This window comes from Notolepis coatsorum, assembly GCF_963971535.1.
Source record: "Notolepis coatsorum genome assembly, chromosome: 3".
Taxonomy (NCBI): Eukaryota; Metazoa; Chordata; class Actinopteri; order Aulopiformes; family Paralepididae; genus Notolepis; species Notolepis coatsorum.
In genome coordinates, this window is record NC_140167.1 from 193305669 (window position 1) to 193332045 (window position 26377).

General features: G+C 46.5%; 2 protein-coding genes across 2 annotated transcripts in view; one reads left to right on the plus strand and one right to left on the minus strand.

Annotated features, from left to right (window-relative positions):
* The window catches only part of LOC311226112 (uncharacterized protein), a gene marked incomplete at both ends in the record, with an annotated part of 43065 nt that extends 38071 nt beyond the window's left edge, over positions 1-4994 (plus strand). Inside the window, 2 exons of the mRNA XM_084311487.1 lie at positions 1583-1751; positions 4397-4994. Of these exons, the coding sequence (XP_084167613.1) occupies positions 1583-1751; positions 4397-4994 (767 nt within the window). The remainder of the gene's footprint in view (positions 1-1582; positions 1752-4396) is intronic.
* Positions 4995-5121: 127 nt separating this feature from the next.
* Positions 5122-26377, minus strand: part of il1rapl1a (interleukin 1 receptor accessory protein-like 1a) — a gene marked incomplete at its 5' end in the record, with an annotated part of 149873 nt that continues 128617 nt past the window's right edge. The window contains 4 exons of the mRNA XM_084311490.1: positions 5122-7535; positions 8306-8350; positions 11567-11737; positions 14795-14941. Of these exons, the coding sequence (XP_084167616.1) occupies positions 6808-7535; positions 8306-8350; positions 11567-11737; positions 14795-14941 (1091 nt within the window). The 3' untranslated portion in view covers positions 5122-6807. The remainder of the gene's footprint in view (positions 7536-8305; positions 8351-11566; positions 11738-14794; positions 14942-26377) is intronic.

Here is a 26377-nt window from a genome sequence, read left to right on the forward strand (position 1 = left end):
CATGAAGAAGTGGACTTATGCACCTGGATCAGAAAAAAGTAAGTTGTAGTGTTTGTAAAACGAAAGCCTGATTAGCCTGGATGCTAACGTTAGCTAACTGTTTAGAGAACAATGTTGTTAACTTGGCTATGTCACACATAAACACAATGTAATGTATCACGTTGGCTGCTAATGCAGCCTGCAGATAATATTTGCATGTGCACTGTGTTAGTGTAAATGAATGAATGTTGCCGCTAGCTTGTGGCTAGGCTAGCGTTCTTTGCTAATGGCTAACATTAGCTAGCCGAATTGTTTAGAGACTTAAGGGATTGGAATGTTGTTAACTTGGCTATGTCACATATAAACACAATGTAATGTATCACGTTGGCTGCTGGCTGCTAATGCAGCCTGCAGATAATATTTGCATGTGCACTGTGTTAGTGTAAATGAATGAATGTTGCCGCTAGCTTGTGGCTAGGCTAGCGTTCTTTGCTAATGGCTAACGTTAGCTAGCTGAATTGTTTAGAGACTTAAGGGATTGGAACGTTGTTAACTTGGCTATGTCACATATAAACACAATGTAATGTATCACGTTGGCTGCTGGCTGCTAATGCAGCCTGCAGATAATATTTGCATGTGCACTGTGTTAGTGTAAATGAATGAATGTTGCCGCTAGCTTGTGGCTAGGCTAGCGTTCTTTGCTAATGGCTAACGTTAGCTAGCCGAATTGTTTAGAGACTTAAGGGATTGGAACGTTGTTAACTTGGCTATGTCACATATAAACACAATGTAATGTATCACGTTGGCTGCTGGCTGCTAATGCAGCCTGCAGATAATATTTGCATGTGCACTGTGTTAGTGGTGCTGCCTAAATTAATGAATGTTTGCCGCTAGCTTGTGGCTAGGCTAGCGTACGTTGCCGATGCACGGCTGATCAGATCTAGTGCCTCTGTGGAGGAGGAAGTAAACATTGCCAGGCAATCTGGTCAATGTAGTTCTCCCTCTTTTCACTCACAGTTAAAGGAGACATGACATGCTGGTTTGATGAAATGTATAGTGTAAATGAAATGAATAGTGTATGTATATTCAATAGTAGTATTGATAGTATATTAGCCACTGTATACTGTGCATGGTCTGCTTGGTTTGATCGGGCCGCCGAGCCATGGTCTGCTTGGTTTGATCGGGCCGCCGAGCCATGGTCTGCTTGGTTTGATTTAGGGGAGTGGTCTGCCCTGCGGGGGGGCCCCGACATATTGCGCAACGCCACTGCATACCATTGACTCAGAAAGGTCTGTTTTATTGAAATCGTCACAGCAGTATAGTTTGTTTATACTTCAGAAGGATGATATTTAAACATGGTCCCCAAAATGAATGGAAGCGAATGAGGAGCCTGACACCTGGGAGAAATGGGGGTGTTGCAGCGTTGGAGATGTTTAAAAAATATAATTTAATATATAATATAATAATTTGTGCTTCACCTAAAAATTTGGTCAGCAGCCTCCACTGGCTCACATATACATCCCTACACACCACCGCCCTTCTATACCTATCCAACCTTCTTCACCCCCTCCCGGCTACCGGAATCTCCGCTCCTCTGATACAGGCTTACTCACCATACCACAAGCCAGGTTGCGGACCATCGGGGACAGGGCTTTTAGCGTCGCTGCCCCCACCCTTTGGAACTCCCTTCCCGTGGACATCCGAAATGCGAACACTCTCACCCACTTTAAAAACCTGCTGAAAACCCACCTCTTCACCCATGCAGGCATATGGTCTCTGATGCTCCTTAGCATCCTATTCATTCTGTTGGTTCTATTTGCTCTGTTTTTGTCATTTGTTTCTCAGTTTAGGCCACCATACGACTATGCTTGCACCTCATGGTACCAAAGCACCTCAAAGGCGCTAAAAACAAAATTACAAACATCTCAAAACAAACTGGTCAGACTACTGCTTGACCTTACTCCTAGAACCCACCTCACCCCTGCCCACTTTGACAACCTAGGATGGCTTAGAGTAGATGACAGAGTACAGCAACTTGCAATGGGCCTGGTCTACAAGATACACTACACGACCAGGGTACCCATGTACATGGCAAAATACTTCCCAAAGGTCAGTGAATACCACGATCACAACACCAGAGGGAGCTCCACAAATCATGTTAAACCCAGATTCGGCTCAAATAAGGGACTAAACACGTTTCGCAATTATGCCACATCAATGTGGAACGCCCTACCCAAAGCTGTAAAGGAATGTGGATCACTACCCACTTTCAAAACCTCTCTCAAGAGACACCTACGGGAGACTGCAATTCAACACTGGCCCCTGTAAATATCCTAACCCAACCCCCCCCCCCCCCCCTCAATGTACAGTGTTACTTGTTTATACAGTGTGCCCCCCGGCCCCCCCCCCAACCACCTCCAATGTAAATTACCCAGTATGGTTGTCAATATCCCAATGTACCCAACCCCCCCCACCCAACCTCCTCCAATGTACAGTTTTCTACGTCAAATGTATATACTCCCTTTTCTTGACTCCTTCTGTATCACAAACAGTACTGTATTTGCAAATCTGGTATGTCATAAATGTATAGATGTAGCAGTACTGACTATCTGTATGTCATGTATGTCATATATGTCTATATGAATTGAAAATGGGGGACCCTGATGGAAACAAGACAAACGTCTTTCTCAGGTCTGCATCCCCTTAACAATTGTATGTATTGAGCCGTACTGTATTGTACCCATTCTGCAATCTGTTAAATAAAGTTTTCATTCATTCATTCACTCTCCCCCCTCCCCCTTTTATTGTAGAGTGCCTTGGGTATGTGAAAGGCGCAAAATAAATCCAAGCCATTATTATTATTATTATTGAGGATACAGTACTATGTAGTGACTTATACAGTACTATTGAGCATACAGTACTATGCAGTAACTTCTACAGTAGCCTACTATTGAACATACAGTACTATGTAGTGACTTATACAGTACTATTGAACATACAGTACTATGCAGTAACTTCTACAGTAGCCTACTATTGAACATACAGTACTATGTAGTGACTTATACAGTACTATTGAACATACAGTACTATGTAGTAACTTCTACAGTACTATTGAGCATACAGTACTATGTAGTGACTTATACAGTACTATTGAGCATACAGTACTATGTAGTAACTTATACAGTACTATTGAGCATACAGTACTATGTAGTAACTTATACAGTACTATTGTGCATATAGTACTATGTAGTAACTGAACCCTGTCATGGTTTCACCCTCATCCTTACATACAAATCCCTCCATGCCCTTGACCCCCCAGTACCTATCTGACCTCCTCCACCCCTACACCCCCTCCCCTATGATAACTACATCTCTGACGTTTTTAACAAACCAAACGGTTGAGAATTGAGCAAGCTATGGTTATTTCAATAGTACATGCACCATACATGCATGTTATGAGTGGGCGTGCTCCACCCACGCAAAATGGCCGCCATGTGGCAACGTCGGTCTCCGTTGGCCAGCAGCGCGGGTGAGTCATCTAGTGATATATATCTATGCTTGCACGTATCAAACATAATAAATCTTTCTCTATACACACACAAAAACATAATTAACCAGGCATAGAACACATTGTAAGGACCTGCGGGAGCTGCTGAGGGAGGATGACACATATGCACTACATAGTACATACCGCTGGACATGACCACATGACCATGTTGGACACTGGGCAACCTGCTCATCGGGAGCAGTTAGGGGTTAAGTGTCTTGCTCAAGGACACTTCGACACACTGCCGGGAGGAGCCGGAATCGAACCGGAAACCTTCTGATGAATGGACGACTGCTCCACCCCTTGAGCCACTGTCGTCCCAATGTCAATGGCCAACAATATAAGAATGTAGATGTACTGTGCTGCTCCCTGGTGGTGGTGGTGGTTATGGTGGCCGTGGTGGTTATGGTGGTGGTTATAGTGGTGGTTATGGTGGTGGTAGTGGTTATGGTGGTGATGGTTATGGTGGTGGTAGTGGTGGTTATGGTGGTAGTGGTTATGGTTATGGTGGTGGTGGTTATGGTGGTATTGTGGTTATGGTGGTGGTGGTTATGGTGCTAGTGGTTATGGTTATGGTGGTGGTGGTTATGGTGGTGGTAGTGGTTATGGTTATGGTGGTTATGGTGGTGGTAGTGGTGGTTATGGTGGTAATGGTTATGGTTATGGTGGTGGTGGTTATGGTGGTGGTAGTGGTTATGGTGGTGGTAGTGGTTATGGTGGTGGTGGTTATGGTTATGGTGGTGGTGGTTATGGTGGTGGTGGTTATGGTTATGGTGGTGGTTATGGTGGTGGTAGTGGTTATGGTGGTGTTGGTTATGGTGGTTATGGTGGTGGTAGTGGTTATGGTGGTGGTGGTTATGGTGGTGGTAGTGGTTATGGTGGTGGTGGTTATGGTTATGGTGGTTATGGTGGTGATGGTTATGGTGGTGGTAGTGGTGGTTATGGTGGTAGTGGTTATGGTTATGGTGGTGGTGGTTATGGTGGTGGTAGTGGTTATGGTGGTGGTGGTTATGGTGGTGGTGGTTATGGTTATGGTGGTGGTGGTTATGGTGGTGGTAGTGGTTATGGTGGTGGTGGTTATGGTGGTTATGGTGGTGGTAGTGGTTATGGTGGTGGTGGTTATGGTGGTGGTGGTTATGGTTATGGTGGTTATGGTGGTGGTAGTGGTTATGGTGGTGGTGGTTATGGTGGTGGTAGTAGTTATGGTGGTAGTGGTTATGGTGGTGGTGGTTATGGTGGTAGTGGTTATGGTTATGGTGGTGGTGGTGGTTATGGTGGTTATGGTGGTGGTAGTGGTTATGGTGGTGGTGGTTATGGTGGTGGTGGTGGTTATGGTGGTGGTAGTGGTTATGGTGGTGGTGGTTATGGTGGTGGTAGTAGTTATGGTGGTGGTGGTTATGGTGGTGGTAGTGGTTATGGTGGTGGTGGTTATGGTGGTGGTGGTTATGGTGGTGGTATGTGTATGTAACTGTGAAGCACAGTGTAGCTGGAAAAGAGCCTGAATACTTAGCAAATCTTCTCAGGTCAATAAAGGTTACTAAAGGGTCAAACGAAGACGCGTCAAGAGGAGATCAACGGTTTTTTAATGTGCAGTGACAAAGTAAGGGCAACTCATAATGATTGTGTTTCTATAAAGATAGACATTTCTTTCCAAGTGAAAATTGTGTTTATATATATTTATATAAATATCTATATTATATATAGAATACATATCTATTTGCTATGCATACTCAGAAATCACACCTTCAAATATAATTAAAAAAGTCTTTCAAAACACAAATGTCAGCTTTTTCTTTCGTTAAAACATGAACTATCATAATGAGCCAAAGAAATTCTCAGGATGGGAATAATAACTAAAAAAACAAAAGAAAACATTGAAAATGCATTTACTTTTGAATCTAGAACTGTAGAGGACTTTTTTTTTGTCTTTTTCTTAATTTTTTTTTATTCACGCGGGACTCAAATTCCACCTTATTGTCTTAACAAACCAGGAACCACGTTGCAAAGTAGTATACAGAACCAGCATAATAACACATATACACAACTCCCCTTTTCCATGTATGATGAAAAGCAAATAAGTATGACTTCTCAAGCAAACTCTTTTTTTGTTTGTTATAAAAATAGAATTCTTTTTTTAAAATAATCTACAGATTTCTTTTTAAGGTGAGGCATTTCACTATCACTCTAAAACAGCAAGGCTGTTAGTTTTTAATAGAAAATATGAAGCTTTTAGAGAGAGCTCTGTCAGTCTGTCCGCCTGACTGGGAGAGGACTAGCAACGCTCCCCGACCCTTATATACTCCCCCTGTGTCTCGCAGGACGCAGTGTCATCGTCTGCTCTTCCTTCTTTTTGCATATTCTATGATTTCTTTTTTTTTTATTAAGAGTGTTTTCTTTTTAAACTAGATACACCTTATACAGGTAAATGAAAATAAGTTTCAGCTCCCCAAAGCTTCTAAAATGTCCAGGCAATTCCAAAAAAGTGTTAAAAAACGTTCTCTTAAACTACACAAAGTCAAGATAAAAAAGAAAAAAGAAAAGAAAAACACAACGGCGCAGAGAGGTTGACATACTGTCAATTAAGCGCATTGAAAAAAGAAATTCAAATTAAAACAAATTAAAAAAGAGAAAATTATAAAAACATCTGTGTGACCAGTTAAAGCAAAGTGATGAAATAGAGAAGGCGACAAACATGATCGAGTAGAAAACAAACAAAAGAACAACATGAAGACACTGATGCTACAAATAAATTTCGAAATATATGTACAAGACCCTGTTTTCCTTTAGTTTGTATGTACTGTAGATGTGTGTATGATTGCGTTTGTGTGTGTCTGCGTGTAGGTGTGTGTGCACGTGCACAAGTGCCATAGTGTGTGGGTTCTTTTTCTGTTCTCGCCAAGTTCATGTGAGTCCACGTCTCAGAAGTGAATGAAACAGTGTGTTGTCAGTTTGTTTATCTCCTGTAGTTCCACATACAAAACGTCTCCCCGTGTGACGTACGAGTTGTCCACAAAACAAGCGACTCACGTCCCGACCCCGACCTGATCCCTCGTCGCCTGCAGTTCACAATGGTCCACTCCAAACCAAACGATCCCGAGCCTTTTCCCCAGTTTGTCCTATAAGCTCTTCATCCGGAGCTTCCTCCAGACCCTTCTTCTGCGTTCCCCCAAAGGAGCTGGGTGTGTGGGGGGGGGGGGGGGGGGGTGTGAGTCCAACCTACCCGTGTACCAGCCCTGACTCATCTTCCTCCAGCCGCCCGCCGGCCCCGCAGTCTCTCCTCATTACCAGATGACACTGGAGATGCTGGTCTCCCTCGGCAGCAGCGGGAGCATGGCGTTGTTGGCGTGTGCCTCCTCCAGGCTGTGCTCGCGGCTCTTCCCAGGCGGCCTCTGTCCGTTGAGCAGTGTCAGCGGGATGTTGCAGTAGGTGTGCTGGTTGCCCAGAGAGGAGAGAGGCAGGGGCAGGGTGCCCCCCGGCGGCATGTCGTACTCGTAGCTGCGGTAGTAGTGTTTCTGCCTCACGGCGGTGTGGTAGGTGTTGTGGAAGGACGAGCGCAGCTCCGGGTGCGCGGTGGCCATGGCCGTGGACGTGGCCGCTGCCATGGAGATGGCCGAGACGGTCTGGAGCTCCCCGAAGGGGCCCTGCTCGCTGACGTCCAGCGCCGGCTCGTGGCCCTGCAGCATGGGCTCCGTGCGCCGGAAGGGCATCTCGTACTGCAGCTGCTTCCAGAACTTGGAGCTGAGCTTGTTGCTCTTGGCGCCGTGCCACTTGATGACGGTGAGGGTCTTGATGGTGTGCTTGAGCGCCTCCACCTCCTGGTAGTTCATGATGCCGCGCAGCTCGGCGCACTCGATCAGGATGACCTTGATCTCGCCGGTCACCAGCATGTTCCGCAGCCGCGTCTCCAGCTCGAAGATGCTCCATCCCCGTCGCACCACGTAGTTGGGGGTCATGACGATGATGAGCCGCTTGCTCTGGTCCACGCAGCGCGCCACGTCCTCTATGTAGGCTGGGGGCGGGGGGGGGGGAGAGAGAGACGCGGAGAGAGGGGAGACGTTAGCGGCTGTAGTGGGCGGAGCTGCTTGGGGTTGAACAGATGTTATGTTGTGATATATCACGAGGGACAGCTAGGCACGACAACAATGGATGAACACACCGGACATAAAACACAAGACGACAACAGACTGCGGCCCTCACGCGGCTCACTAAACACGTATACATATTGTAGTAGCTTTTCAGCCAATGCTATCTGCCTCTCTGGCCTTGTGACACTTCACTATCTCTCACTATATATATATCTGTGTCTAACATCTATATCATGAGTTTGAAATGCCGTGTGGGTTCATGCTGTGTGCGTGCATGTGTTAGGTCTGAGTGTATGCGTCTTGTCTTCGTTAAAGGAGTGAGTGCGCTTGCTTGTTTATTACGTACGTGTCCGTGTGCACATGCAGGGTGCCGTGTTCCGTGTTAGAAATCAATACTCCCGGTGACTAACACAGACACAAACAAATTAAACGTAGCGTTTCAAACTACAAATGGCTGCAGATGGGAGAAGGAGATGACGACTGCTTAAAGCTGTTAACAGCCTAGGATAGGATTAAGATCTTGGATCTGTTGTCTTATTAAACCAGGCCAGAGTGTTTTTTTTTTTTATTTAGATCAGACAACAGCACAGCTCTCCCTGGCTTCCTAAGGGAATGCTCCCTGGCTTCCTAAGGGAACGGAGGTGAATGGAGGAGCTGATATACAAGAGGGTAAAAGAAGACTGTGGGAGAGTACCTCTAAGGAGTCTTGTGTCATCCTGGTAATGCTCATTGGTCAGACCTAGACGTAAACATGTCGACATTCAAACTCAGGTCACATACTGTAGGCAGAAGACAGCAACACAGAACAGCAACATGACTGAACAAAACATGGGCAGAGAGACCGTCTCCTCGCAAGTCTTTTGCAAGAACACATCATGTTCCGGTGATTGCGAATCAATCTGCAACAATTTCGGACGGCGTCGGACGCTGGTGCGGCGTTGATTAAAGGGGGGGGGGGGGGGCGCACACACGTCCATCTGTCCGTCCATCCACCTAGTGGCGCAGCGCGGCTTCGACTCGAGCCTCTATGCGTTTCACACTCGTGTTTAATTCTATCTTGAGCGAGTCTTCTACGGTGCGTTTTATTTTTTTTATTAATTCCACATGAAACCCCTGGAAAAGGATGGATGCAGCAGCGCACGGTCGCAGACAGCCCACAAGGCAGGAAGCTGTAGTGTACAGATAGCCCACGAGGCAGGAAGCTGTAGCGCGCAGACAGCCCACGAGGCAGGAAGCTGTAGCGTACAGACAGCCCACGAGGCAGGAAACTGTAGCGTACAGACAGCCCATGAGGCAAGAAGCTGTAGCGTACAGACAGCCCACGAGGCAGGAAGCTGTAGCGTACAGACAGCCCACGAGGCAGGAAACTGTAGCGTACAGACAGCCCACGAGGCAGGAAACTGTAGCGTACAGACAGCCCACGAGGCAGGAAGCTGTAGCGTACAGACAGCCCACGAGGCAGGAAGCTGTAGCGTACAGACAGCCCACGAGGCAGGAAGCTGTAGCGTACAGACAGCCCATGAGGCAGGAAGCTGTAGCGTACAGACAGCCCACGAGGCAGGAAGCTGTAGCGTACAGACAGCCCACGAGGCAGGAAACTGTAGCGTACAGACAGCCCACAAGGCAGGAAGCTGTAGCGTACAGACAGACCACAAGGCAGGAAGCTGTAGCGCACAGACAGCCCGCGAGGCAGGAAGCTGTAGTGCGCAAGAGAATACATTCAGAGAGAATCTCCTTTTTTTTCTACTTTTTCTCCGCATTTTTTCTATTTTTCTCCCATCCCAATTTCGTATTATCCAATACGAATACTACCCTCCCCTGTCTCGAACGTTGTTAGACCATGCCTCCCCAGGCTTGCATCATGTGTCCCCTCCAGTACACGAGGAAGCAGCTGTCGCATCTTCTTCACCTGTACAGCGCGATCTCTCAGTGGCGAGGAGTAATGCGCGGGAGGCTCACGCTGCCCCCGTTGCTTCCTAATTCTGCTGTACAGGCGCACCAACCGACCTGTAGGAGTCGCTGTCCACAATGTCCGATCCCCACCCACCGGCTTTCCCACCCCGTAATAATACTGCCAATTGTATTAGTATGAACGACCAGCCAAGCCGGAAGCAACGCCGAGAGCTGGGCTCGAAACCAGCATCTCCTGCGTTAGTGGCGAGCGCCTTGCCCACTGCGCCACTTAGCCGCCCCATTCAGAGAGAATCTTCCATGCATTTATTAACGCGCGGATGGAAACGAGGCAAGAAAGCGCGTGGGGAACACCACTAAAATTAAACACATGAATTTTATTTCCATGGCCGTTCAATCGATATATTTATTTATTTATTATTATATTTTTTTTAACCTTTATTTACCCAGGATAGGTTCGCTGAGCACAGATGCTCTTTTTCAGGAACGCCCTGCTTCACATTCACACAGTTCCATTCACACCTGGGAGCTGCCCAGTACAACCACAGTCTGACACCATTGGCCACTGAGCAACTCCACTGGATCAGTTGGGGGTTAAGTTAAGTGCCTTGCTCAAGGGCACTTCAGCGGCAGATTTTTCCTGCCGGTCCCGGGGATCGAGCCGGCGACCTTCCGGTCACAAACCCGCTTCTCTAACCATTAGGCCACCGCTGCCCAAAGACAGCCCTGCAGGAAGCTGTAGTGCGCAAGAGAATACATTCAGAGAAAATCTTCCATGCATTTATTAACGCGCGGATGGAAACGGGGCAAGAAAGCGCGTGGGGAACACCACTCAAATTAAACATGTGCATCTTATTTCCATGGCGGTTTAATCGATATATGTGTGAACATGAGCTACTCTCTCTCTCTCCCAAAGCCAAAAACCAGAGAAGTAAGAATCAAACTTGACAAAGAATGGGAGACTGATTGTGTGGACCCAAAGAGATTATCTTTATTCTATAGTAGTGGTCTCAGTTCTGAAACAGAACATGTACATATGAACTCAGAACATTCCCCTGGGTGCTCTCAGTGTCGTCCATAAACATTTCCCCAATTCATTCAGCTTCAGACTTTATACTTGATGACATCACAAGTATGCGTTTTAGCACTAGTTCTTGGGTTTGGGTGAGACGAGTCGTTTATGTTCACTAATATTTCGGTACTGTCTTAGAGCAGAGGAATAACATAATGACTTCTGAAAATGGGAGTAGTTCCCCTTTAATATCTCAAGCCCCCCCCCCCCCCGTTACATAATACAGTATTCTCCATATCTCCCAGCACATGTTGTGGTTATGCATGACTTGCTGGGAGCAGTCGACGTGGGATACTCTGCGAGGAATTTTCGCTTTTCACCCAGAGGGGTTGTGTGTGAGAGGATGAAAGAGAGAACATGATTTGTGTATCGCGTTGCTGAATTTATATTACGCCCCCCCCCCACCCCAACCGCGGCTCGTTATACATTTGGAACAAATATCCCATTCATCTCTGTGGATTTCAGACATCAATTGTGTGTGGAGGAGATCTGAGAAAGGAAATTAGCTTGAGTCGATTATTATTATTACTATTATTATGATTATTATTATTATCTGGACATGATCTGGTTTTGCCCCGAGAGCAGGAAATATTGAAACACAAGACAGTGAGACGGTGAGAAAGTAATGACACTGAGGAAGTACGACACAGAACAAAAACAGCTCAAACTAGGACAGAGTGTAAAACACGTGACATACATAGCAACTTTAGTATGCAAGCGACCCCCTCCACAGCTATCCCCCTGTGCACACATGGATGTACAAACGCACAGATGCACCCCCTCCCCCAACACGCACAAACACACACAAACACACAAACACACGCACAACACACACACACACGCACACACACACACACACACACACACACACACACACACACACACACACGCACACGCGCGCGCGCACGCACGCACGCACGCACGCATGCACACACACACACACACACATGCGCAGGCAGGCAGGGTGCTTACTTCCTGTGGGAATGAGGTCTCGGTCGGGGATGAAGAGTTTGTATCCGTAGTGTTTCTCCAGGACGTCAGGGAGGATCTCTAGGGCAAAGCGCTCCTCCTCCCGGGTCTCCTGGCTCCACTGGTCTGGGTCCACTTTGGTGTAGGACAGGTAGGCGTCATAGTCTTTGTTATCTGACATAGCGGAAAAGTTGGAGGAGAAGAAGAAGAAGAAGAAGGAGGAGGAGGAGGAGGAGGAGGAGGAGGAGGAGGAGGAGGAGGAGGAGGAGGAGGAGGAGGAGGAGGAGAAGACGGCAAAGACTTTTGTCACTCTGCAATTCAGATTGGTCCTTCTTTCCCCCGCTTATCCCTCCTAGATACACACACACACACACACACACACACACACACACACACACACACACACACACACACACACACACACACACACACACACACACACACACACACACACACACACACACACACACACACACACACACACACACACACACACACAAGGAGCCACCCCCTAACGAGGTGTCCGAGCACATTGTCGGAGGAAGACGGATGGATGTGAATGCTGTTGCACAAGCGCTCTGTGTTCACGATGCATAATTGATCATTGATTCATAATTGTTTCCATTGTTTCATGCAATAAATAGATCAATAATTGATTTGATGTGAAGTTCAAAATGTAAATCCAACATGATTTGATGTACCGTCAATTAATTAGTTACAGTTAAACACAATAAGGTCAACATGCGCTGCAACATTTAGCGGCACTTACAGAACTCGGTCAGTCTGAAGCCAAAGCGGACAGTCGAGGGAACGTCCCAAAGACTTTTAAGAACCTCTTTTCACGTCAAGCGGCCAAGGAGGTATTTTGTTCTACTTGTAGAATGCCTTTCGTTTCATGTGCACACGCCAGTGTTGTAGTACTCAAGTCCTGGACTGATTTTCAGGCCTTGTGACTCGACTTGGACTTGAGCACTGATGACTCGGACTCGAGCATTGACTGCATTCGGACTTGGTGCAGACTCGGACTTGTTAATTGATAAATACAGTTATTTATTTGTATTTACTTTTGTAATAGGCCTTAATCATTTGGCATAAGATATTGGTGGCTAGTGCATTTGTTTGGCTATTGTGTCACAAAGTAAATAAACTCCCTTTGAAATGGTGAAATGGTCATTTATGTTTAATGTAGAGTAGACCTTTTTTTATTTGTATGTCAGCTCTTTGACTGCCAGAGTGGAGTGGACTCAACCTTGATAACTTGGACTCGGGACTTGGACTAGGGTAATGGGGACTCGACTCTGGCTCTGCTTTGGTGACTCGGACTTGGACTCGAACACTGGGGACTCGAGACTCGACTCGACTGTTTCATTTGTTTGAGCTGTATAACCTAACCTGTTGATGCATTGTGTACCACGTTCATTCACAAATACCGTTTTCACTGCGTTACGGAGGTGCGTATGCGTCAGAGAGACGAGACGTGCCCGAGCGCTAAACGACCACTTCAGAAGAGCCGACCTGTGTCTGTGTTGTCGTGAACAGAGCGCATGGGGGGGGGGGTGACTTTCCCACAATCGTCAGTATGAACCGCTTCTCACCGCGATTACGGGTCCGCGGCTCCGGTGCAGCGCTAGGACTTCAGTCTGAATCCAATTTGTACGACTCGTCTCGCGCAGGCAGGAACAAATTGGGGTAGAGGGAATACACCCCCCCCCCCCCCCAAAAAAGAAAGGAATACATTCCAAATCTCAGGATGATTTCCCAGAAGAGAGAGTGGCGAAGTGGAGAAGCAGAAAATAGACAAAGAGAGTAAAAACAACACTGTCGGTAGTGTGTGTGTGTGTGTGTGTGTGTGTGTGTGTGTGTGTGTGTGTGTGTGTGTGTGTGTGTGTGTGTGTGTGTGTGTGTGTGTGTGCGAGCGTGTGTGAGAAGCCAGTCCTAATCATTATGCCGCGCAGAAACTGGTTGTATTTTGGGTCAAGCAAGGAGGGGAAGCGGGCTCTTTCACAGGCTCTTAGAGGAGCGTAGACAGCTTTGAAAGTCGCTGGAGAGGCCGAGCAGCCGCCACCAGGATCCACACATCAAACTAGCTCCTGCAAATTAGCCGCCGACGCACTCCGCTCCACAAAACCGATCGATGCCCCCCCCCCCCGCGCGCGCGCGCGCCCAAGACCGTCGTGTTTACTCGCGCGGAGGCTCTCCATTTGTGCGACAAAATAACCTATGAAAGATAATTCATAACTACGACAGGAATGATGAGATGATGAAAAAATTTCAATAAAAAAACAACGAAAAAAACAAATTGGATCCTGCTGAAATTTTGAACGGAACGCGGAGGGGGGAATGTGCTGTGTTGAACAGACGAATCCTAAACTAGGGCAAAAGCAACCTTGCATTCTAGAGAGAAAACAAAAAAGTTGGGCTCCAATTTACTCCCCTGCCCATCCTCTGGGGGAGGGAGCTTGGAGCCCTTCCAGACCCCCCCACTGCACCCCACTGCACCCCCCCCCCCCCTCCGCTCTATCTGGGCTTCCACAGGGAAGGGTGGGCATCACTCCATGACATATTGAGACTGATCTCTTTTTAAATGGGCAACAAATTGAAAATCTGTCTCCGCTTCTTCCCCTATGCAGTCATTGCATCACCAACATGCACACAGATAACCCGTGCACACGCACACCCCCGGGTGGGAGAGAGAGAGAGAGAGAGAGAGAGAGAGAGAGAGAGAGAGAGAGAGAGAGAGAGAGAGAGAGAGAGAGAGAGAGAGAGAGAGAGAGAGAGAGAGAGAGAGAGAGAGAGAGAGAGAGAGAGAGAGAATGGGCATGCTGTCAATGGGATGGGGCTGGAGATGGAGTCTGATCTGGAGTCACTGTATCTACTGGAAAGCCTGTAATGGATGGAGGCAGAACACATACATTTATGCAAGCACACACACACACACACACACACACACACACACACACACACACACACACACACACACACACACACACACACACACACACACACACACACACACACACACACACACACACACACACACACACACACACACACACACACACACACACACACACAAACACACATGCATTATTGACACCGCACACACAGACACACATTATACACGCCAAAAAAAATAAAGAATTGACAGTCAGAAAGAGACGACTGCAGAGTCAAAGAGACAAAAGGGAAGCTTGGTTCCTGAAGCTATACGCAGCGCTGCCTCCTCCTCACCTCCGTCCACATCCTCGCTGCCAAAGTGTCTCCGGTAGAAGAGCATCAGCTCGATCTTGTAGCACTTATAGAGTGAGATGAGGAAGATGAGCAGCAGGAGGATGGCTCCCAGCCCGCCGGCCAGCTCCACGGTGTACATCAGCTCTGCTGAGAGACGCACACGCACGCACGCACGCACGCACGCACGCACGCACGCACGCACACACACACACACACACACACACACACACACACACACACACACACACACACACACACACACACACACACACACACACACACACACACACACACACACAGAGGTCAGAACACAGCTACAGTATAGAGAGACAATCATTATCTTCTAAACAGACATGGGTCAAATCATATAAAGAGAATGTTTGATTTAAACTGGTTTAAAAACTTGGATGGGCGGTGCTTACCGTAGCAGGAGGACTCGGATAGTGACAGGTAAATTGCTGATCACAGATAAGTAGCCTATAATATACTAAACCGATTTTCAGAACTTGTGTGAAAAAAACGGCCTGTCACACATTGTATTGTCCCATGTGGCGAGCCCCACCCACGTTTACTGTAGCTCCAAGCAGCTAAAAACAAACCAACACTAAGCACCGAATTATGACGTGATGACATAGCCATGTCGACATCACATTGCATTTGAAGTCCCTACGTTGCACCTTCACTCTCTCCGTTTGGATTCAGACTCCCCCCCACCGCCCCCACGCACCCCCCAACCTCTCCTACGTTAACCTCCCAGAATGAGCCACTAGTGCAGGCTCCATTAAGGTCTGCGGTGGAGGCAGAGTACAGTCATCCCTGGCTTCGGCGCTCAACTCTGGGCCCTGCGGTATCAATCTCCCGGGGAAGAGAGACACGAGTGATGATAATGAGTTTGGGGAGGAATGGAGGGGTTGGCTAGAGGGGGGAGGTGAGGGGGGGGGCGGGGGGTAGAAAAGAAGAGGAGATGATGAGAAATTGGCTTCATTGTCTTGGAGCAGCAAGGCAACAACACGGCGCAGCACACTGGCTTGGCATCCATGCTGGGACTTCTGACAGCTCTGGACATGGATGGAGCTGAAAGGCCTTAATTTATTCATCTCTCCAACACACTCCCCCTGCCCTCCATCACATCTCTTCTCCTCTCTCTTTCTCCTCTTCTCCTACTTCACCCGTCTCTCCTCATCCTCCCCCTCCTCCTGCTCCTCCTGAGTCTCCTACTCCTCAAGACACTCAAGGGAGGGATGAGTTACGTTGGGGGGGATGAGTCACGAGTCTCTTACTCCCCAGAGAGATGGCTTAGGGAGGGATGAGTCACGAGTCTCCTACTCCCCAGAGAGATGGCTTAGGGAGGGATGAGTCACGAGTCTCCTACTCCCCAGAGAGATGGCTTAGGGAGGGATGAGTCACGAGTCTCCTACTCCCCAGAGAGATGGCTTAGGGAGGGATGAGTTATGTTGGGGGGGGGGAGTTATGTCCTACTCCCCAGGGAGACCTGGCTTGGGGAGAGATGAGTTATGTTGCATATTAAAGCAGCATTACCTGGCTGGCTTAGCTAGTACAGGTGCACCTTATATCTCTTGTCACCATTGGCACACCCCAAGGCTGCTATGGCAACGGCACTGCACCCTTTCTACTAGAACACACAGACAGCATAAAGCCTCCACACAAGCCCTGAACACAGCCGTTACCTTAAAGCAGGGGTGGGCAATTATTTTTCCCAGGGGGCCGAATGAGCAACTGAAAATATGTTGGAGGGCCGGGCCAAAATTCCAAACTCAATTATGCATAATATACATTTTATTTCTATATAAAAAGCAGTAAATGGCATTGTTTTGACCCCTGGTAAGAGTGTATGTTATTATTTGGCAATTAAAAGGTGAGGTTAGCTTTCAAAAATATAATTTATTCAAATAGAATTTATTTCCAAAATGATAAACAAAATGTGAAACATTAACACTATGATCGCCGTGGACGAGTTTACACGTCATTCCTAGCCATGCTCATTCTGCCGAAGACGCCGTAACTCGTCTTTGATGTCAATATTTCAAAAATCTGTCATCGAAATCATATTTCCTTTCCGGAGCCCTGAGACACACTGCAAAGCTCCACTCAACTCTCTAGCGGTTCAAGAGCGCCATCTGGTGGCCAATCGGCAGATCGCCAACCGGACATTAACCTTTGAACCGGTAGTGCTCATCCATATGTGGTCCGGGCACTCGCTATCGTTAGAGAGACTCCGTATTGACACAGTGAACATCGATCGGTGCAAATAACTCGAAAAAACAACATGATTTGGATGTATATACTATTATACAACCTGGAAATGGATCGGGCATTTCTCCATCCCATAATAGAAAAAATTCTATTCCACGCTCATCTGCCAGCGGCGCGAGGAAGCCACGGTAAGATTCAGCGTTATTTTCTAACGTCTTCTATACTAACTGATCTGATGAACATATGACCCACTCTGGATGAATCATCTAACGCTGCCCACGGAATTATAAACGATCCCCCGCCCATCCGGTCATCATCAGATGATGCGTAGAAACCTCTAGAACCACGTCCAGTTGAAATTTTCTATCTCGCACAGATTCCTACCAAACTGTATTTGATCATCAATATAATGCATTTAGGGCTATAAATCACGTTCTGAAGAAAGCTGCAGAAAACGATAAAAACATACTTATACTTTAGACCATATTTTAGTATGAATATGTGAATGAATATGTGAATGAAAAAGTTTTACGTTGCTACACCCTGAACAATACATATAGGACATTGAATGGGCCATAATAATGGCAATTTAGCAATAGAATTTAAAAAGTTATAGCCCTGCAAAGGGGAACTTCTCCATAGACAAATAGAGCTGGCGATGGATGGTACATTATGAATTTAACCCATGGCAATTAAAGTGTTAATAACAAAGGGCATTTTGAGTTTCATATACTATTGAAACAAGGATTTTCTTAGCTTTCTAAAGACATCACGTCATCTTATAGCAAAAATAAACAAGACATGTCACTGAACTGTGTAAAGAAAAGTGTCCCAGTTTTGTAGCCTTTTTTACTTTACATGCCTATATTAAACATTTAATGTTTTCAGAACTGTGCAAAAAAAGAAAAAAAAATATCAAGTGTCCCATTTCACTTGTTATATTTCCACATTTTAGTGTTCTTCAGTTATTTTTTTTTCATTCAGTGTGAGAAATCCAGTCTCTGTTGAGCTTTAACAAGTCCATCAAAGTCAGGTTGCATGTCTGAGGTGGAGATGTGAAGCACAGCTGCCAGATGAGAGTGAGAGAGGATCTGTACCTGGACTTGGTAAACGTCATGACTGAGAATGTCTGTTCACATATGTAGGTGGATCCAAAGAGAACCAACATCTTCTGAGCATGTCTCCTCATGTTTGGAAAGTTCTCCTCCTTGAGAGCAGAGTAGAACTCTAGCAGTGATGCTGACTTAAAGTGCTCTTTCAGTAGTGAATCAGACTGCAGGTCAATGAGTTCAAGCTGAACAACTATCAACACTGCAGGTAAAGGGAGGGAAACCAGCTGCATTTCATCCTCAACCTTTTTGAAATCTTGAAAACGCCTTGAAAATTCATAATGCAGTGCTCCCAACATGGATGAGTACCTGTGCCGGTGATCAGCTGATGGTTTGACTTCTTTCAGGGTTTTCATGTGTTTGAGATTGTTGCTGCCTAGTTGCCTTGAAATTAATTGCAACTTTGTCATGAAGGCTTTCACATGGCTATGCATTTCATGAGCAAAAATGCCCTTGCCCTGCAGTTGTGTGTTCAGTAGGGATGGGTACCGTTCACATTTGAACCGATACGGTACCGGTACCTGTGAATCGATACCGGTACCCAACGGTTTGATTGATTGATTGATTGAAAAGTTTATTAACAGATTGCAGAATGGGTACAGTACAGTACAGCTCAATACATACAATTGTTAAGGGGATGCAGACCAGAGAAAGACTTTCGTCTTGTTTACATCAGGGTCCCCCATTTTCAATTCATCATAACATATATGACATACATGACATACAGATAGACAGTACTGCTACATCTATACATTTATGACATATCAGATTTGCAAATACAGTACTGTTTGTGATACAAAAGTGTCCAGAAAAGGAGTGTATATACATTTGGCATAGAAACTGTACATTGGAGGAGGTTGGTTGGGTGGGGTGGGGTTGGGTGGGTTGGGTGAGGGCTGTACATTGGAGGTGGGGGGGGGGGGGGGTTGGGAAGGGGACACACACACATTTTACACTGTACATTGGAATATTGACAAAGCCTTACTTGGTCATTTACTGTACAACTAGGTTAGGACATTTGTAGGGGCCAGTTTCGAATTGCAGTCTCACGTAGGTGTTTTTTTAGAGTGTTTTTGAAGGTGGGTAGTGATTCACATTCCTTTACAGCTTTAGGCAGGGCGTTCCACATTGATGTGGCATAATTGCGAAACGTGTTTAGTCCCTTGTTTGAGCCGAATCTGGGTTTTACATGATTTGTGGAGCTCCCTCTGGTGTTGTGATCGTGGTATTCACTGACCTTTGGGAAGTATTTTGACATGTACATGGGTACCTTGGTCGCGTAGTGTATCTTGTAGACCAGGCCCATTGCAAGTTGCTGTACTCTGTCGTCTACTCTAAGCCATCCTAGGTTGTCAAAGTGGGCAGGGGTGAGGTGGGTTCTAGGAGTCAGGTCAAGTAGTAGTCTGACTAGCTTGTTTTGAGATGTTTGTAATTTGTTTTTTAGTGCCTTTGAGGTGCTTTGGTACCATGAGGTGCAAGCATAGTCGTAGTACCCTTGAATGAGGGTACCTCACAGGTACCTTTTTTCTGTACAATGCCCAGGTCTGCCTTAAAGGGATCCTTCTGATTTCTGGAACCCTAGCCATATTTCTTATGTAACAGAGTTAGAAATGATATTTGTTTGCATGTGAATTTTATCTAAATTGAGAAACATCATACCATATTTGTTTTGGGAGCCACCTGGTGACGTGTTGAGGTCATTGTATATCGCGCTGCATGTCCCTGTGGGGACACCGTATCTATCCAGCAGTGTTGTACCCGTCTGCTTGAGGTAGGTTCCCCATTGAAGTGTAGCTCTGCTATTTCACTAATTTCTCTGGTTAGAATTTGTCTAAACATTAAACTGTAGTAACCTAGTGCATAACGCTCACTGTATTACATAATGTAATGATAGCTGTGTTGGTTTGACCGCTGGTATTGGTTCTATGTGTGTGTTGTGTTTGCAAATGTTGGAACTGGAGGAACGTGTTATGGCGCGAATACTTTCTTTGTACAATAATCTTAAGAAGGAAGTCTAATGTACCGTTTTATGTTACACATGCAGGTCTACCAGATGTACAGTGACCAGGAAAACACTACAGATGTTTTTATTTCATGTCTTTTATAGGTATGTGGCTTCATACGTAATGCAAACATGTTATTTTCGACGTCATTATATTGCTGAAAATCTACTGATGCACTTCCTGCTATGTCCAGCAGGTCGTGCAAGTTTACCAATTTGGTTTATAGACTTGCAAATTAATGGTATGATACTGTGTAATGGAAAGTAGTGGGTTTGTTATTTTAATTGTTATGAGAATGTAAAATACATGTACTTTTATAAATACTGTGTCATTGAGACATTATAAAAGGAGCAGTGTTGTACCCGTCTGCTTGAGGCAATAAACAGTCGAAAGCAGTTCCGTCTCTTCAATCTCTGACCAGATGACAACCGTTACACTTACGTCGTGGCACTGGAGAGGTTAATTAGGGTGACCATATTTTGATTTCCAAAAAAGAGGACATGCTGGCCCCAGCCTTGAGATACATAATGTTACTCAAAGTTTACTCAAATATGCCTTATTGTTATACTATATTTAAAGTATGCCTCCTCTGTATGGATAGAAAATTATTATTTATATTATTATAATACATAACAAAAAAATATGAAATAATGCTCTAAATCAGGGGTCAGTAACCTTTTTGACATGGAGTGCCTGTTTGAAATATAGTTGTAACTAGTGTGCCTCAACAATATTCCATGCATCGTAATATTTTTTTCTCATAACCAGGTCTTTTTAATGATAATTTTTTACATTATTACATCATTATTGTTATTGTTATTATTAACAATATTATTATGATGGTTGTATCAACCCTAAATCTGAGTTGGGGGGGGGGGTGCAATGCAGGCAAACAGCTGCATACAGTGCGACCATTTCACTCACATTTGCCCATTCATTTTTGGACACATCACACACCATCAGTGGTGCGTTATTAAAATCATCGGGGGTTGCATGCACCACATGCACGCGCGCTCCCGGCGCGTGCGCGCGCTCCCGCGAATGCGCATTTAATGTCCCCTCGCTTGAGCACAGACTAAAGACAGTGCCTAATTGCCTCTACGAATGGAATGTAACACATGTCTTCACAACAAGTTAGGTGTGAATGTATCTGAGAATGTATTTAACACACCTGACGACCGGCGCTATTGATATGCAAATAGCGAGTACTTATCATGGGGTGGCACGGAGTGCAACCCCGTCCCATGAAGAACGCATGCCTGCACACCATCGGTGTGTGTACTGTACGTGTGCTGTCATAGCATATTGGTTCTATGTGTGTGTTGCGTTTGCAAATGTTGGAACTGGAGGAACGTGTTATGGCGCGAATACTTTCTTTGTACAATAATCTTGAGAAGGAAGTCTAATGTACCGTTTTATGTTACACATGCAGGTCTACCAGATGTACAGTGACCAGGAAAACACTACAGCTGTTTTTATTTCATGTCTTTTATAGGTATGTGGCTTCATACGTAATGCAAACATGTTATTTTCGACGTCATTATATTGCTGAAAATCTACTGATGCGCTTCCTGCTATGTCCAGCAGGTCGTGCAAGTTTACCAATTTGGTTTATAGACTTGCAAATTAATGGTATGATACTGTGTAATGGAAAGTAGTGGGTTTGTTATTTTAATTGTTATGAGAATGTGAAATACATGTACTTTTATAAATACTGTGTCATTGAGACATTATAAAAGGAGCAGTGTTGTACCCGTCTGCTTGAGGTCTACCAGATGTACAGTGACCAGGAAAACACTACAGCTGTTTTTATTTCATGTCTTTTATAGGCAATAAACAGTCGAAAGCAGTTCCGTCTCTTCAATCTCTGACCAGATGACAACCGTTACACTGGTGCCGTGACCTTCTGGATCTTCAAGATCAGCTCGACGTCGATCGCCGTGGATGCTGTGTGGCTGTCCAGAATTGTGTACAAGATCAGTGTGTGGTCAGATCTGTAACTAGTATATTGGTCAGAGCGAAGTGTTTTCACTCCCATACATAGAGTGACGATTATTTTTGTTTTGTTTTGTTAAAAAGAAAGAAAAAATATATATATAATTATTATTTTGATTATAATTTTCTTTTTCTTTCTTTTTCTTTTTCTTTTTCTTTTTTTTCATTTGGTATTCCGTAATTTAACACAACGCAAGTACTTATAATGGCTGAGGGGGGAGTTGATGACGATAGGGTGGATACTTTTGCCAGTCCAGTCCTATCAATGGGAAGAGGTTTGGCGTTTAGTGGCTATGCTGGCGGCAGCGATGTCACCAGGAAGTTTGATAGGGGGGTGGGGCATTCCCGGTCCATGGCTGACAGCGGTAGGGGTACAGGGTTGAGTCAGAGCCCAGGTTGTGCTCCTGTTGGGCAGTTCATGGGGGAGGGTCCTCACACTTCTACACTAGCGATGCTGATGCTATGAACCACCTCACAGATATGGTAGGGCAGTTAGGTGTCCAGATTGGCGAGTCTATAGTCGCAAAGTTGATGTCATCTGGTGTAATAAACATGAGTGGCGATCCCCAGAATACTTCACATAGTCAGGATACGCACAGGGAAGCTACCAGGCAGGAAGCCCCACATGTGACAGTTCAGGTTAGGCCATACAGAGAACCCCAGACATTCAGGGGTGACGGTTCTGATAAGTGTTCAGTTCAGGAGTGGATTGACATGACTAAGTCTCATCTCAGGAAACAGGCGATACCTATGCCTGAGCAGGCTGAGGAGATTCTGAGTCGTTTAAGGGGTAAACCTAGAGATGTTGTGAGGATCGGCCTACGTAGTGATCCATCACTTGATGCCAATAGAGACCCTGGGCTGATTTACAATATCCTCCTTCAGTACTTCAGTGATGCATCTTCATGTCTCCCTCTTTCGGACTTCTATGCCACCCTGCCCAAACTCAGAGAAAACCCAGTCGATTACTGGATTAGATTGAACAAGGCAGCAGACCTAGCTATTGAGGGTCTGGGCAGACAGGGCAAGCAAGCAGGGAACATGAGTGATGAGGTGGCGCTCATGTTTGTGAAACATTGTCCTGACCCAGAGTTATCCTACACTCTGAAATGTAAGCCAATCCATGAATGGACCTCACGAGATGTACAGATGAGGATTGATGATTACCAAAGGGAGTTGAGGGCTAGCAGCAGAGCTAGTGGGGCTGTGCAGTTAAAGAGTCACACCACCACTGTCCTCCATGAGCAGTCTAGCTCATCACCAGCCAGTTTGTCAGTACCTGAGCAGTGCCACACCCAGAGTCCTATCCCTCTCTCTCTTCAAGCCCAACGCCAGGAGTGTCATACTCCTTACCCCTCTCCTGGTTCTGTCCCAGTTCAAGGATTGTTCTGCCATGTCCCACGCCCCACCTCTACGGCAGTTGTCGGTCAGAATCTCCAGCAGTCGGAGGAGAGGCTTCTTAGCCGTATGGTGGACATGTTTCAGGGGATGATGGAGAAAATGCAGCAGCGCAATGTCGCTACTCCAATGCGTGGTGGGAGGTTCCCGCGTACCCCTGGAGGGGGACGTCCCAGGGAGCAAGCTTGTCGGGTCTGTGATGACTCTAGTCATAGCACCATTTCACACTGCATGAATGAGAGGCTGTGTTTCGTCTGTCTGGCCCCTGGGCATACAAAGAGGGACTGTCAGGCCAATAAGTCCTCCCAACCTCAGTTTGGGGGAAACTAACTGACCTGTATGTGAAGGGAACTCCCAAACTAGTTATATATCTGATGCTGAGACGGTTTATACGTCTGTGAAGGATTCAAGTGATGACTCAGAAGTTGTTGTGTATCAGAACATACACAGGATTAGCAGCAGTGACAGTCTTTTTATACACCTGTGGGTGTGGGTGGTACAACAACGCTGGGTGGCATGCTGGACAGCGGGTCCATGGCTTGTAGCATCAGCGAGGCAGCAGAGATGAAGCTGAGGGAGGCTGGAGTGATAACTGAGCACAACCAGATCAATGTGAACGTGGTCCTTGTTGGATGTGGTGGACGTCGTGTCAAGCCAAAGTCTGCCTTCGATGTGGAGATGGAAGTGTATGGCTGTAAGATGTCGGTCCCCACGCTCGTTGTTCAGGGACAGCATGATGAGTTGATACTGGGGACTAATGTTATTAAGCATGTCCTTCGTCAGTCTAAGCTGTGCGATTCCTACTGGAAAGCTGTATCCGACCCCTGCACTGCCAAAGATCAAGAATCTGAACAGTTCCTATCTATGCTCTCTGGTCTGAGTCCGTGGAGAGGTCAGGACGTGCCGGACAAAGTTGGCACTGTGAGGTGCAATTCAGCTGTTTGCCTTGAACCTGGCCGTGAATATCTCGTAGGGGGAAAACTACCTAAAGACACTGCTGTATCTCCGGGCAGCACCGTAATGACAGAGCCCACATCTGCTCGTTCGGCCCCGAGGGGAGTTTTGGTAGCAAGGATTGTTACTCCATTGTGGGGAGACAGATGGGTCCCACTGAAGCTCATCAATACTTCTGACAGGCCCGTGTTGGTGAGGCGTAATGCAAAGCTGGCCGATGTCTTCTCCTGCATGGCGCTTGAGGACATGGATGTTGCTGACCCTCCAAAGGTCCCCCTGGTCAGTTGCACTCAAGTGGAGATGCCCGCCTCTGCAGATGACAAACTTGAGTCAGTTGGGTTGAGCAGTCTCGATGTCGAGTCTTGTGATGTATCAGAGAGCTGGAAACAGAAGATGGCTGACCTGATTGTGCGGTATGAGGACATCTTCTCACGCCACCATCTTGACTGTGGAGAAGCGAAGGACTTCGTACACCGCATTCAGCTCTCTGACCACAGACCATTCCGGCTCCCATTCAGGCGGGTGCCCCCCGGCCAGTATCAGATATTACGCCAGGTACTGAGTGAGATGGAGGAGAAGGAGATCATCCGAAAGTCCACCAGTGAATACGCGTCTCCTCTGGTACTTGTGTGGAAAAAGAATGGCGATCTCCGTGTGTGTACAGATTTCCGTTGGCTGAACAAGAGGACCCTAAAGGACGCTCATCCTCTCCCTCACCAGGCGGATTGCCTGGCTGCGCTTGGTGGCAACTGTTTCTTCAGTACAATGGACTTGACCTCCGGGTTCTATAACATGCCATTACATGAGGACGACAGAAAGTACTCAGCCTTCACCACGCCCATGGGCTTGTATGAGTACAACCGCCTTCCGCAGGGCCTCTGCAATAGCCCCGGGAGCTTTATGCGCATGATGACCAGTATCTTCGGGGACCAGAACTACTTGAGTTTACTGTGCTACTTGGATGACTTGTTGGTGTTTGCTCCAGATGAGGAGACTGCCTTGGGGCGCCTTAAAATGGTGTTCGACAGACTGCGTGGTCATAACCTGAAGTTGGCCCCAAAGAAATGCTTCTTCCTTAGAAGGTCTGTGAAATTTCTCGGTCACATAATAGATGAGAAGGGCGTGTCAACAGACCGCAGCAAGGTTGAGAGCATTGCAAAAATGACGAGTGCTGACCTCATGGAGCCCAATGGGGTGAACCCATCACAGAAGCGGATAAGATCGTTTTTGGGGATGATCAACTATTACCAGCACTTCATTCCCAGATACTCCGCCGTCGCCAAGCCTCTCTTCTCTCTGTTAAAGGGCGAGAGAAGAAAAGGGAAGGAGGGGAAGTACAGACTGTCGAACAAGAAGTTGAGAGCCTCTGACTGGACCTCAGACCAGGAACAGGCTTTTGAGAAGCTGAAGGCATCCCTTGTTAACACGGTGGTCCTGGCTCACCCTGACTTCAGCCGCCCCTTCATGCTGTCGACGGATGCATCCCTGGATGGTATTGGTGCTGTCCTGTCACAAGTCCAGGAAGGCGAAACCAGAGCCAGGCCTATTGCGTTCGCCAGCAAGTCCTTGTCTCAGTCTCAAAAGAACTATCCAGCTCATCGTTTGGAGTTTCTGGCCTTGAAGTGGTCAGTCTGTGACAAGTTTAGTCACTGGCTGAAGGGCCACAAGTTTACAATTTGGACTGACAACAACCCGCTGACTCACATAATAACAAAGCCGAAGCTGGACTGTTGTGAGCAGCGCTGGGTAGCTAAATTGGCAAGCTACGACTTTGACATCAAGTATGTGTAGGCCGGCTGAACGTTGTGGCTGATGCCCTGAGCTGTGTGTCGTTTGTTAAGGACAGTGTTGGTCATAGGTTGCTGGAAGAGCCCTACCTGAGTCTCCTGTCCCAAGTCAGGGATATGTCG